Consider the following 14,633-nt stretch of genomic DNA (forward strand, 5'->3'; position numbering starts at 1 on the left):
AGTCTATTGAGCTATTTATATTTCATTGAAGTGCAACTAATTTGGGGTTTTGATGGAAGATATTTTGTTGCCGATTTGGGGTTCTGATGGAAGATATTGTCGAGGTTATACATCAAATACATATGTGATTCTGCTCCTAACAGGACTATATCTGGACTATATCTGGCTCTGATGGAAGATGTTGTCGAGGTTATACATCAAGTACATACGTGATTCTGCTCCTGTACTATATCTGGCTCTGATGGAAGATGTTGTCGAGGTTATGCATCAAGTACATACTTGATTCTATTCTGACAGAAGTCTCTGCAATTTAGCTCGGTAAGATTCTTTTACATTTCATATTTGTTGTTGGAGTCAAGAACACATGTTTTGTAAAGGTTATACATGAAGTACATATGTGATTCTGCTCCAACAGGACTACATCTGGCTCTGATGGAAGATGTTGTCGAGGTTATACATCAAGTACACACGTGATTCTATTTTGACAGAAGTCTACGCAATTTAGCTCGGGTAAGATTTTTTTATATCACACATTTGTTGTTTGGAGTCGAGAACACATAGGTTTTGTAAAATGAAGTGTATATATATAATTGTAACATCTACAAACACAACTTTGTTTGTTAAGTTGCAACTCATCAAACCTATAATTCAAAAAAAATTCAAGAGATTTGACAAAGTATCAACTTTTGTCAATACACATTTACAAAAATTTACATGTTCTCTTCTTCACTGTGAAGTTCCATTATTATTGACAATTTGTGTTTTAATTATATAGTATAGATCTACAAAATTTACATGTCCTCACTTGTGAAGAAGTTCCATTGAGTTAATTATTATACTAAACTTTATATGTCTGAAATGTTAATTATTCCCTTTATATTAATTGGGACATTTTGGCTCTGCTACTTTGAAAAAACTAAGCATACTGTAAAAATCTGCCTGATGAAATCCAAGATTGGTGAACGACGACGACTGAAATTATTTACACCAAAGGTATCTTATATGACTTCACCGGTTCTTCTCGTGTAGATTGAACTTCAAAAAAACAAAAAAAAAATCGTATTAGCAAAATGTTATATAGGTACTCCATGACAGAATAGGTTTCAAGTTCTTGGAGAGTACTTGTTCATCCGCGGAGTTTAGTGTAACTGTCCATCTGTACAATACAGAGGAGGGCAAATATCGTAGGGACTCGTAGACGAGTGACAATTCGAAGTGAAAATCCGTCCATTATTATCATGTCCTGATGAAGTATTCATCATGTTAGGATCTTGATGATATGTAAAATTGAGTTTTACATCTTGTTGATCATGTGTGATATCTTCATTTGTACCACATGACATTGTCTTAGCACTAGCTTCACCAAATTCATCGTTCTTCGCAAATCTTCCTCTTACCCTTGGTCTACTATCTGCTAACGTTTTCCTGCATGCATACTAAACACAATACGGACATACATATATATATACTGTTAGTACATAAAACTTTATAAACATTTCTTATTCCTTGAGTTAAAGGGTTAGACCTTGATTTTCTTGCTGAAATTCCTTTCGTTTCGTTTCTTCATGTATCTATGGATCTTCTCCCTCCTCTCCTCCGGCGTGCACTTAACAGCTTTATAAGTAGTGTCCTCCAAATTTGTTATTTCTGATGCTAAAGGGTTAGCACTAACCAAATGTTGACTCTCATTGCTTAGTGCCTTCATCAATGAAAATTTTAAATGATTGATTCAGTATGATGAATCTGTTGGAACTGTTCTTTTGTCAGATTAGACGTACCTGAAGCTCGTCGGAAGTACAGTTATAGACTCGTGGCAAGGAATCGGGGCAGAATAGTCTACTACTATCTCCTTGAAAATCCATTTCTTGTACCGGTGGAAACTCTGTTCCGAAAAACAAGCTACCTCCCGGGGCAGCAGCAGCAGCAGCAGCAAGTATAGCTGAACATTCAGCGTTAGGCATGTTGGTGTTTGTGTTTAAAGGTAAGTAATTCGCGAGTGAAGGATCAAGAAGGGGAGATGATGAAGATGTAGGAACGCGCATGTAAGAAGGTATAGATGATAAAGAATCGTCTTCGTAGTAATGTCCTAATGGTGGCCCCATAAGTGGAACGATAGGGGGTTGATGATGATGCTGCTGATGATGATGATCGTGAGGATACGGTTGATGAAGTGATCCATCCGAAACATGATCTGTCATTTTCATGTGTTGATCGTTGAGAGAATTCATATCGAATAAATCTTGATGTTGAGTTTGAAGTAAATGATGTGGGATTGAGAAATTTCCATCTTGTGTGAATTCTATAGAAGCGGATATATCATTCTCGATTTGATGATCTTCTTGAGTGTCAAACATAATCGAGAGATCGTTGTTGCTCATGTTGTTGTTGTTGTTATCGTCGTTGTTGATTCTTGAAGGGCTAATAACATTAGATGTAACCGTTGTGACATTTTTTTCTTCATTTTTTTCAATAGTGTTACTAAACTTGTTCATATCAAGATTATTTGAATATGAACTTTGTTCTTCATAGCTACAACAATTTGAGCTAGAAGCAACTTCTGAATTTTGTACATTTGGGAAAAATTCAGATTCACAAAAATTCAGAATTTGATCACTAAGAGGGCTTGACATCTCTTCCTGCAAAATAATAATAAGATGCATGAACGTTATGTTATTTCCGATATAACAGAATACCAGAGATGTCTAATACGTTCTCCAAACATGTATTTGTTCTCCACATGTGACATGTGGGATCCAAAAATGAAAAACAAGAAATTGAAAAGGAAAAAAGAAAAACAAAGAATATGGAAGTTTTCATAGAATTTTGATACTCCAAATTTTGACAAGCAATAAAGAACTTTAGTATAGCACTAATATATATACTATCCCATATGCATGTGAAATGCTCTCTCTACAAAAAAAAAATAAAGTTCAAGAATCATTTTACCACTCTTGTAAAAAACATAATCAATTACACTTAGAAAAAAGCTAAATATTCCATAGTTTTTAATTAATTTAAAAAAAGAAGAGTGTCAAGAATAAGATAAAAGAATTCAATAATATAATTCATGATCTCAAACTAGAACAACATTAGAGCTAATTAAAACAAGATATGTACAATGGGAAGTTGATTTTCTTGAATATTAACCATGTTCTTCAACATTTTCTCGAGGAAAATAAATCGATTTTTTTTCTTTTTAAGTCTTTTGAATTTCCATCTTGAATTTATGATTTCCAAATTATTATTTTTTCATCTTACCTTAACAAAATGCAAGTTTTGAACCAATGGAAGAGAGAATTCCATGCAAGAAAATAGGGGAGAAAGAGAAAAACAAGAAGAGATTTTGATTTGAAGAACAACAAGGTAAATAATATGAAGAATTTTATTTTTATGGGGGGTGGGGTAGGGGGTTGGAGGGGGGTGGGGGTATGAAAAAAATATATATAAATAACTAGAAATAGAAGTTAGTTATATATATAATAGGTACATGTTTGACCGTACAATTGAGTTACATACACCTAGGTTATCGGTGGGCCAGACAAATTATAAGACATTTTACAGTTTTTTGACACGTGGAGACATGTAATAATTTTATAAAGTTTTTTGTAAAGTAAAATATGTACTTAAGTTTGAACAAATTAAGTTGGCCTAGGTTCATTTTCTAGGATCATTACTATGAAATAGCGTTGGATTAATAGTTCAGATATTTCAGGTTCGAATCTTAAAATTTGAGGTGTTTGATAGCAATCGTTGATGGTTTATTTCTTTAGTTAATGAGTTTAATAGATTTTGATTAGTAAATTTCGATAGATTATTATTAAAAATAAAGAAACACAATAATACAATTCATGTTGTGAAAAGTTGAATCATTGCATGAATATTGAAGAATGTTTATATTTTTATTTTCAATCTGATATTTTATTAGTATCAGACTATTCGTTTAATTTGAAACTCCATATAATTCTAATTTCGCTTTATGCAAGTCACGTTAAAAGGGAAAAACGCTCTTTAATAGGATCTATTCAACTATAAAAACCCCAAATAAAAATTTTCTAATAGGCTATTATTTTTGTTTACGTATTGAACAAATGATTTTTTTTCAAAAAAATATTTTTTACGGTAAATATCTTTTAGCTAAATAACAAAAAATCGTCAGTAATCATATTTAGGAATCGATTATCAATGAATAATAATTAAAAAAAAATCATAGCTATAAGTAATTTAACGACGAAATGTATAGTTAATTTCAAAAATAATAATCTAGTAAACTAGATAGCTCAAAAGTTAAGGATAGTCCAAAATTATAAAAAGATATAACCACTTTCTTTCGTGAGATATTTAATATTTTTTTTATATTTATATATAAATATTTAAAACGTGAACATTATAAGATGAAATCGTAAATTTCTTGAAACCTACTTTATTCTCAAGTATTTTTCAGTCAAAGTCACTTCCTATCTAATACAAAAGTATCCAAATCTTTATAGAGAAAATTTACAGTAATTTTTATAATAAAACTCATCTATATTAATTGTATGTGTGAAGAAAAATTATTTTTCCACTTTGTAAAAGAGAACTTTTGGAATAGCATTTGTGAAAATGACCTCTTAGTTGATAGATTCCTAAAATTAATCTGGTAATTAATTAGCCCATTAATTTGTCCTCCTTCTAAAAAAATATTATAATTAATCTAAAGAGATTTATATAACCTCCTAAATTAATATTTAAGATTCAATACTATAGTTCTAATTAATTGTTTTGAATACTTCACCTAAAGTTATATCTAAATTAGTTTTGTGTTGAATACAATTAAGTTAGAAGTGACAAATTATTAACATTAGGGATTAAATATCAATGTGATTTTCTCATCGAATGTTAGTATTAGTAAGTAAATTATCATAATTTTTTTCTTAAACACATCAATTTCAATATATAGGAGTAATATATTTATGTCTAAGCATAAAACCTTATCCTAAGAGTAGCACAAGTTTCTTATTCGTTGAATTATTTGGCCTCTTTAATTAATTGGTATCAAACAATGATCACAATCTCATAAATTGACATCTCTTTTTTTAATTCGGTATCTGATATTCATATTAAAGTTTAATTATTTTGAATCGCACCACGTAAGGTCTCATTCGGGAAGTGCTTTCTACCAAGATTTTTTTTATACCTAGGAATCGAATTCGAAACCTCTAGTTAAGAGAGAAGCAGTTTCATCTATTACACCACATCCTCTCGTGATATTTGTGAAAAATTAAAAAGTTGCACATATTTGTACTTTATGATTAACTATAGCTTGAAGAGTGACACAAAGAGAGAAATTCTAACGAAAGAATTCGAATAAAATACTAGAATTAATATTAAAATAATTTTGAGTCATTTTTACTACTATTACACTAGAAACCCTATCTATGTAAAAATTCTCTCTATATATATGTGTGTGTCATTCTAACTATGTACCTGATCAATAAATAATTTAGACATAATACATAAATATGCACTTTAACTTGGTTTCGAATTATATTTATGTCCTTCAACTTTGAGCGTACACAAGTAGACACTTAAACTTCTATAAAGTTGAACAAATAGACACACATGTCCTACATGTCTCCTTACATGTCATTTTTTGTCCTACGTGGTGTCCTACGTGTATTGTGTCATGTAGGACTCATGTGTTTATTTATTTAAAAGTTGGATAGTTAAAGTGCTTATTTGTGCATTATGAAAGTTGGAGGTCAAAGTTAAAATTTGAAGCCAAGTTTAGGATCTAATATATGTATTATGTCAATAATTTAATATGTTTGTGATTTTATCATAAAGCCTGAGGAAAATGTACAAGTATCCCTTAATCTATGCCCGAAATTAGAGACAGAGTTATACTATATTAAGGTCATATTATCCTCCTGAACTTATTTTATAAATAATTTTTTTGACTTACGCGACACTATCTTGTGAGCCCAACGCGTGTTAACATTTTTTCTTAATAACCTTATCTAACATAAATTTTATTAATTGAATAAATACATATTTCCATATATCAAGGCCTAAAAAGATCCCCCACCCTCAAAAAGGGAACAAATGCCTACACAATCATGACCTTGTATAACAAAAGATGACTCAAAAAATATACTTGTGGTTGGCTAATGTTGGGGCAAATGCTCTTGGTTTAATTCTTGATTAAAACTATAATTAGCAAACACACATTATTATTCTCTAGCTAGGTACATCTAACTTTCTAATTGTTTTGGGAAAGAACTTCAAATTATAGAATTAAAATCTATATATTCTGATAAGCTAAAATTAGAATTTAAGACATATTCTATTCTAAAGTTTTTGAAAAATATATTCTAATGATCATTGAGCATCATTCTTACATTGTACAAACAAGACATTGAAATTCTAATATGATATGACTACAAATTCATTCTAGATTAAGCCTATCAATTAACTTCTTCTTTTTTTTTGTCATATCCTAAAATTTAATTGCTTTTGAAAATAAACCAAGATATGCTCAACAATTTCGACTCCCTTTCGTAACGTGACTTCTTCTCATTTGTCCAAACCTCGATGGATAGAGTTATCTAGTATTCGTGTTAGTGATAGATAATGGGATACCTCATGGAATTAGTTGAGGTACACGTAACGTAAGATAGATGTATATAATAAAAACAAAACACATTTTTCATGAAGAATTTATATCATTACACTTATGGAATGCCAAAACTTGAAAAGTTCATGTCATAAACAAGAAGAATGTATACCTATACACAAACTAAAGAATCTCATTTCTTGATACAACTACACCAAGAACTCTCCAAGATTAAAATGGAGACAAACTACTACTTGGACATCAAATAATAAATAGTCATATTTCTAAATTTTATCGAATAAAATCGAAAAACTTAACACTTCAGACTTGTTACGAGGTGAGGTATCGAGATGCATGTGTAAAACCCCACAACTGCATCAAGAGAACGAAACTCTCAAATCATCGGTCATGGAATATTCAGCAAATTGTTCAAAACAACATAGTTTTTCTGCACAAGTTTGGTAGTACATTACCTCAACATTCTTCAACTCAAACTCTTCATCATGTGCTAAGCATAAGTTCCCAAACGTATCGCAAGGTCCACTATTACCAGATAACCTTCATCGAAAAATTATCTCATCACGATGATGGAACTTCAGAAAATTGTAATGAAAGTAAACTGCAAGCTACAATGTCGATAAACTTACAGGTCTCCATCCAAACATAACGCGAAATGTCCACCTCCTCCAAGCGCAAGGATTTCATTCATGCATAAGTAAAAATATCTGTTGGCACCTAGTCCCAAACAAAAAAAAACGAAAAGAAGACTAGGTAATTTGCTCTTGGAAGTTTTTATGTATCGTGCATTAGTAAACTCGAACGAGTAGTATCATACAAAAGCCAACAACTATATGATCAGTATATGTTATGGTTGAAGAAAATCTTATATACATACACACATATTAGACCAATATATAATCTCTTTTGGCGATAGTGTGTATAATTTAAGAATGTACACGAAATACATAGTACGATAGAATTCCTCAACAGTCTTAAAGATTAACTACAAAGACTCCGTGAGTCTCTCGTTCTTGTATTTTCCCTAAACTAACGCCAACACCCCGAAAATAGCAGGAATCTTCGACTAAATATGAAAGAGAAGTCAAGCTGTGTGGTGTACTAACTCAATAGATAAGTAAAGGGGTGTCAACTTTGATGAAAATCATCACAAAATGTTGGCTTTATATGGTTTATCACCTAAATTTAGTTTGAAGAGAGTCTTAACGGTCATCTGTAAATTCAAATAGGTTTATACTGAAGATAAGTAGCTTGGTCGACCTCATATATAACGAGGACTTCAGTCAAAGAGATATAAGATATAAGGGTTTATCGACTTGATATACTTACCCGTAGGTCTGAATAGCCTTGGTTCACCATATACAGTTGTGAATACAAATGACTGAACTGTTCCCTGTCAGGATAATAGAATAAAAGCATCTTAGTAATGGATATAAAAATGAGATCAATGACGATGAATAAGCACAAATCTTCTACCGTTTTTCAAACATTATTATTAACAACGGAAAAATCCCCTGTTTACATACAAAAAAGTAGACAATCTAAAACATTTTACGATTCTCCACAAGATACCTACAAGAATATACGATATTTCTACTTGGAAAAGGGTATTTGTACAAACGACACTAAGTCTTATGTACATAAATATACAATAACTCTTCATAGGAACGGTGTTTGACTTCGTAAAATTACCAAGGACAACACCAGACAACAAAAGTTATTTGTTCTTTGGATATTAGTTTACCATAAGTTCGAATTGATTAAAAGAAAGTGAACACGGGCTATTGTCACTTGTCTTGTGTAAAAGGCGAAAAAAATTATTACTTACTTGGTACTTCCGCTTCGCGGTTGGCCTGAGTGGTGACTCAAGCAACCCACCAAATACAGCACCTCGCTTATCCCCGGTAATCTGGAACAAGCATGATTAATAGAAATTCACATCAACGATGAGGAAAAAGAATATGAAAAATGATACACTCCCTCTGTTCCAATTTATGTGACATACTTTCCTTTTTAGTCTATCCAAAAGAATATGTCACATTTCTATAAATGAAAACAATTAACGGTGCCACATAAATTGAGACGGGGGAGTAACATATTGGGAATGCATGGACATAAAATTTTTGCAGTAATGTGGAGGCAAAAATACCAGTAAGCAAGGACCAGAAGAATTAGCACTCATGCGAATTAGCGTACGAAGTGATATACCATGTTTCGCGGTGCTGCCCTTCATTCAAATAAACAGAGTAAATATGAATATTGAACCGCAAAAGTTGTTATAGATCTTCAATGGAGACTAGTTCAGAGTCGAAGTTACCTATACAACAAGGACCATTGACAGCCTTTCACTATATTAGGGAGAGAAGACTGGAAAAAGTCATACAACTCCCGAGAAATGAAAACAGAATCTTCAACGAGATTAGGCATAGACTGCTCTAAACTGTCTCCATCAGGTGCATCTTCGAAAGGTTCAAAACCACTGGCGACACTCCTTGCAGAATTAGGTTCTTCATTACACCTAGGTGTATAGAACGATTCGTTCAACACACCAATTGAACTCCTGACCAAGCCATTTTCACCTTCTTCCATGTGATCATTATGATCATCACATTCTGCGTATCTCTCCAAAGGTCTATCACGCCATGAGAAACTCTTACTTCTCCACGTAAAAGAATGTGATTGAAACGAGTTGACATCATCTTCATCTTTGAACTTACTAAAACTTGTTGACGGTAGAAAGATAGAAAGTACAGATGATAAAGATCTTCCCTCTTTCGTGTATGGCCTGGCCTAAACACAGAGAACTACAGTGTCACGAATAATGAGCCAATCGAAAGGACCAAATTAAGAAACATGTACTATGTTGTGTTTGTTATATAACAACTCTTCAACTTCCATTTTGATCCATTTGGTCATGTTTCATTCCAATACTCAATAAACTCGAATTCCTTTGACACTCGAAGTTCTCTACATTTTCTACTGACATACAGATCTCTAAACGGACTTCAAAGAAAACTAACAAACACCTAGTCTAAGTACACACCAACACGTCATTCCAATACTCAATAACCTTGAGGTCCTTTGACATTCCAAGTTCTCTACATTTTCTACTGACATACAAATCTCTGAACGGACTTCAAAGGGAGCTTACAAACACCTGGTCTAACTACACACCAACACGACTATTGCAATCATCAAAAAAACGAAAAACTAAACAATTATAAACAACCTATCAATCCTTCTAACAAGGAAACAAACGCAGCGCCACTTACACAATTACAAAGCTCTCCATATCTTTTTCAAACTCACAACCAATTTAATGCATTTTCTCATTACTCATCTCAATACAATAGAGAAGCTTAGCTTCAGTACACTAAGCTCCCGCTATACACAAGAGTCCAAGAAGGACTCGAACTACAAAAGTCTATTGTACGTAGCCTTACTCTCATCTCATTAAATGTAGTGTCAATGCCACCTCGACTAATTCTACGAAATAACTCCTACCCCACCAACACATAACACATATTGGACACAAGAAAAAAATCACCTAGTATTTTTCGCGTCCGCTAAAATTAAACATGATACCTCATGGATGCTCGTAAAAATTGAAACTTTAGTCATTAAATAACAAACACATTGCTTTAAAATCATAATATCAACATATCAAAAGCAAAAGATCTAAATTTTACAACATTATAACATAAGAAAATCATTTTTTTAGCAAATTTTAATAAGAAAAATAGAAAAAGAGAACCTGAGGTTGTTGATCTGAAGATTTAGAAGGAGAATCAGAAAAAAGACGTGAAAGCTTCTCAGAAACTGTATCCTTTATGGAATTCATTTTTTTTTTCTAAATTTTTTTTTCTAATTTTTTGCACTTACCCAATTCAGAATCTTTGAATTTTAATTCAAAAATTGGTATTTTCAAAGGTAAAAATGGGTTCTTTAATTTGAATTTTGCTGTTTTTTTGGTGATTTTGCAGAGTGGAAAAAGGAAATTTTGGTGAAAGAGACAGTAAGAGGATTGTCGTAATAGCCGGAAAAAAAACAGAACATACCAAAAAAAATTAAAATATAAAAAAAAAATATCAATTTTGATGAAAAATTGAATTTTTTTTTAATTATTTGACTTTTGATATTTATATTGGATAGATAAATTAGTATTTGCATCCTATAAAGGTTATTCCAAAAAAAAAAAAGCATTATCTAATATGATTTATTTTTTTAAAATAGAAGACTTTGAAATCAAGATTTTTAGTTAAGAATCGAAAATAAGAAACATTCTAGACTAAGTTATTTTATCATATTTCGAGGGGAGACTAATCTAACTTTTAAAAAAAAATATTTCTTCAACTTAATTTATATGATATAATTTGATATTAAATATTTATCGAACAAAAAATATATTTATTCTGTCATAATTTATATAATTCATTTTTTTTATAGTCAGTCTCAATATTTTGAATCTATTCCTAAAATGGACTATCTAATTATGCATAACATATGTTTTAAGGCTGTTAAAAATTGAATTGAAACAGATAAGTTGAATCGATAAAAAAGTTATTAGTTTATAGTATTGGGTTATCGACTTAGCGGTTTTGATAACTATTTGATTTTTTTGTTATCAGATTATCGATTCTTAACAGTCTGAAGTTTTTTCTTGACAGGTTAATCGATAACCTGATAGTAAATTAAATAATTATATTTATACCATTTTGTATATAAACTACTCGACTTAGAGTTTAATTTTCTACATTTATTTTTTGTTGTTTCAAATACTTGGTTATTCTACCATGTAAAAGTTTTGTGAGCAAGATGTAACTTGTGACCTCAAGTTCGTGGTTTATTTGGTTTATCGACTTATTATCTAAGTGATTTTCAATGTTTTTTTCTTTTGTGTCAGATTTAACGGTTAAACCGATAATCGAACCGATAACGATCAAAAACCGATAAACCAATAACCGATAAGTCAATATCTTAATGGTTCTATGACAGTTTAGCATCTCTACAAACCGATAACCAATAAGTCAACCCAATAAACTTCAAAACTGAACGAACCGGCCGATACACAACCCTAATATGTTTGTCTAGGGCTGGGCATAAACACTGGAAAACCGAAATACCGTACCGAACCAAATTTTTTTGGTATTTCGGTTTTTCGATTTTCAATTCGGTATTCGATATATATTTTTGTATTTTTCGATATTTATGTAATTTTGTGTTATTCGGTATTTCGATTTACCGAAATATATTATATTATAATATATATTTATATTATATTATAATATATATTTATATTATATTAATTATTAATGTTAAATAATAAATATTATAATTTAAAATAAAAAAGTAAAAAGTAAAAGACACTTTTTGATGTAACTATTTTTAGCTCATTAAGCTGAAAAATCAAACAAAAAAAATTGTAAATTTTTAAAAGTCCAACTAAGCAGGCCCATTAAAAAAATCGAATTAACAAAATCGAACCGAAATAATAAAAATCGAACCAAACCGAATTATTTCGATTCGGTGTTCGGTACATATTGTACAAGAATCGAAAACCGAAAAAACTAAAAAAAAAAAGAAACGAAACCAAATTACCGAATGTCCACCCCTATGTTTGTCTATATATATTTTTTAATTTTGACTTAATAAGAATCAATAATAATAACAACATATTTTCATCTAATCAATCACTTAACCATATGTAAGTTTGAAGTGGAATATATATAGGGTGTGAATAAATGACTTCTCTAGAAATTTATTATTCTTTTCTTTTTTCACCTAGAAATTTATTATTCTTTTCTTTTTTCACCAAGAAATTTATTATTCAAAAGAGTATGGATAGGGCATTTAGAAAAAAAAATGCATTTATATAATAAAGTCTAAAATGGAGTGCTATGAATGTTGAAATTTACAAAGTTGACTTATTGACTCAACTCTAAAGTCTCTCACTCCATTTTTTTCCAATAAATACCTTCTCAAATTAATATTTCATTATCCACATAGCTCAAATCTTTCTCAATAACTATTATAATCTTTTCTTTTTTTTTATCAATTTTAGACAAAAATTAATATTAATTATGGGTGTTACTACATATACCCAAGATATTGTAGCACAAGTTGATGCAAATAGGATTTTCAAGGCTTTGGTTCTTGATGCAGATAATATTATACCAAAATTGATGTCACAAGCTGTTAAAAATATTGAAACTATTGAAGATCATGATGGAAACATCAAGAAGATGAACTTTGTTGAAGGTATTAACTTAGGTTTTTAAATATTGATTCGTTTGTGTTGAAGATATAATTAAATAAAAAAAGTGTGTTCTTTTTAATGATTTATGTTTTTAGATGAATAATTATCCAATTTAATATGATTTTTAGAGTAGGATGACAATTAATCAAATAAGGTAAAAGGTAATTTTTTTTCATTACAAGAAATGAGGTTAATTAATTTTTCTGATGACTTTATAACTACATGATGACCCCTTTATTTTCCACAAAAATAAGTTAAGAAAAATTAGGTACATTGTGTAGTATATTGAATATTTTATATGTCTATTTCTTTATAATTTCTTTCTGAAAATCTTAACTCAAAAGTCTTTAAGGAAAAAAGTCTTTTGTGATGACTTTTTCCAATTTTTATAATAAAGTTGCCATGAAAGTTCCATTTCTTGTTTGTGCTTCATAATTTTCTAAATTCTTATATAATGATTATATTGAAGGCACAATATAACTTCTCCAACATTTGAAAAATAGAATAATAAAAGATTATAACATAGTATAGAAAACAAAGAACTTTTAAAGACGGGTAAAATTTTATAGATAATCTCATTTAGCTATAGATTAACGATAAATTATAAGAAAAATCAGTTGTGTAGAAATATTTTAGCAACAGATTAACTAGAAATTATCGATTGTTCCATAGCATATTTTCTTACGGTGAAACTGACAAAAACTAAATTATTTATGTTTTTATGATGACAGGATATCCAATAAAATACTTAAAACACAAGATCCATTTCATTGACGACAAGAACATGGTAATAAAATATTCATTAATTGAAGGAGAAGTTCTTGGAGAAAATTTGGAACATATTTCTTATTATATTAGATTTGAAGAATGTGAAAATGGAGGGTGCATTTGCAAGACAATAAGTGAGTATCATACAAATGGTAATTGTATAGTCAAAGAAGAAGAAATCAAAGAAGATAGAGACAAAGCTATTGAACTTTTCAAACTTGTTGAGGCATATCTTCTTGCTAATCCTTTTGCCTATGTTTAATTAATGGTTTTAATTTAATTAACTTTTTAAGAATTAACAAGTTTAATTTTTGGAATTTTGGCTTTAAATTTGAGTAATGTGTGTTTGTTATGTTGTTGAACGCATAACCAATTAAATTAGAGTTTCTTTTTTTTCGTATGTCATTTGTGTGATAATATTGAGTAAATTGTTGTTGTGATTTCTCTTCGATAATAGTAACATTTTTTATGAGATGATCAAATATTTTGATATGATATTAGAGCAGATAAATGTTTTAAATTAACTATAAGTTTCACCATCACTCATTATCAAGAAGACTTTCCACGTGTGACGTATGAAAAAAATATAATCTCGCACTTCAAGGAAAAAGTGTATTTGAGACAAAACTAATAATAATCTTTTATAATAACTTAAGCATTAAATGGGATCGATAATCACACACTTTAACAATATAATTTTTAAAAAATGAAACATTAAAATTTTTATTTGTGAAAATATGATTTATAGATTTTCAAACATTCCAAATCCCTTTTGGTCCAAAAGGACTTTGTTTTATGATTTTATTACAACTTTATTTTGGCAAAAGCTATTAAAAGAATGATGAATTTTATTTTGTTACTTTTTGAATTGACCACTAATACCAAACAATATTACCAGCATCTGCCTTTAGTTTTCAACGTTCACATCATATATTGAATTTCAAAAGCATAGTATATATCATACATACTTTTTCCTCCTACATAATTTACGTAACACTT

At 30.0% G+C, this 14,633-nt stretch overlaps 3 protein-coding genes across 4 annotated transcripts; 1 reads left to right on the forward strand and 2 right to left on the reverse strand.

Moving 5' to 3' along the window:
* Nucleotides 1-667: 667 nt before the first annotated feature.
* Nucleotides 668-3,411, reverse strand: LOC109118689 (uncharacterized). 2 transcript variants are annotated; one of them, XM_010316468.2, is made up of 5 exons: nt 3,259-3,411; nt 1,779-2,636; nt 1,526-1,699; nt 1,123-1,436; nt 668-1,035 (listed from the first exon to the last, which is right to left on the reverse strand). In XM_010316468.2, the coding sequence occupies exons 1-4, from the start codon at nt 3,301-3,303 to the stop codon at nt 1,140-1,142; spliced, it is 1,374 nt and encodes a 457-aa protein (XP_010314770.1). In that variant the 5' UTR covers nt 3,304-3,411; the 3' UTR covers nt 668-1,035; nt 1,123-1,139. The 2 variants fall into 2 exon arrangements, with proteins under 2 accessions (XP_010314770.1, XP_019066824.1); XM_019211279.3 differs by lacking the exon at nt 3,259-3,411 and adding an exon at nt 3,118-3,232.
* A 3,252-nt stretch (nt 3,412-6,663) lies between these two features.
* LOC104645214 (uncharacterized) lies at nt 6,664-10,653 on the reverse strand. The gene is made up of 8 exons (XM_010316466.4): nt 10,365-10,653; nt 8,928-9,400; nt 8,760-8,832; nt 8,439-8,519; nt 7,940-8,003; nt 7,240-7,327; nt 7,066-7,150; nt 6,664-6,964 (listed from the first exon to the last, which is right to left on the reverse strand). The coding sequence occupies exons 1-8, from the start codon at nt 10,449-10,451 to the stop codon at nt 6,923-6,925; spliced, it is 993 nt and encodes a 330-aa protein (XP_010314768.1). The 5' UTR covers nt 10,452-10,653; the 3' UTR covers nt 6,664-6,922.
* Nucleotides 10,654-12,592: 1,939 nt separating this feature from the next.
* Nucleotides 12,593-14,034, forward strand: LOC101244652 (pathogenesis-related protein STH-2). The gene is made up of 2 exons (XM_004252973.5): nt 12,593-12,868; nt 13,598-14,034. The coding sequence occupies exons 1-2, from the start codon at nt 12,691-12,693 to the stop codon at nt 13,894-13,896; spliced, it is 477 nt and encodes a 158-aa protein (XP_004253021.1). The 5' UTR covers nt 12,593-12,690; the 3' UTR covers nt 13,897-14,034.
* Nucleotides 14,035-14,633: the final 599 nt, after the last annotated feature.

This window comes from Solanum lycopersicum, chromosome 12 (genome assembly GCF_036512215.1).
Source record: "Solanum lycopersicum chromosome 12, SLM_r2.1".
NCBI classification, from domain to species: domain Eukaryota; kingdom Viridiplantae; phylum Streptophyta; class Magnoliopsida; order Solanales; family Solanaceae; genus Solanum; species Solanum lycopersicum.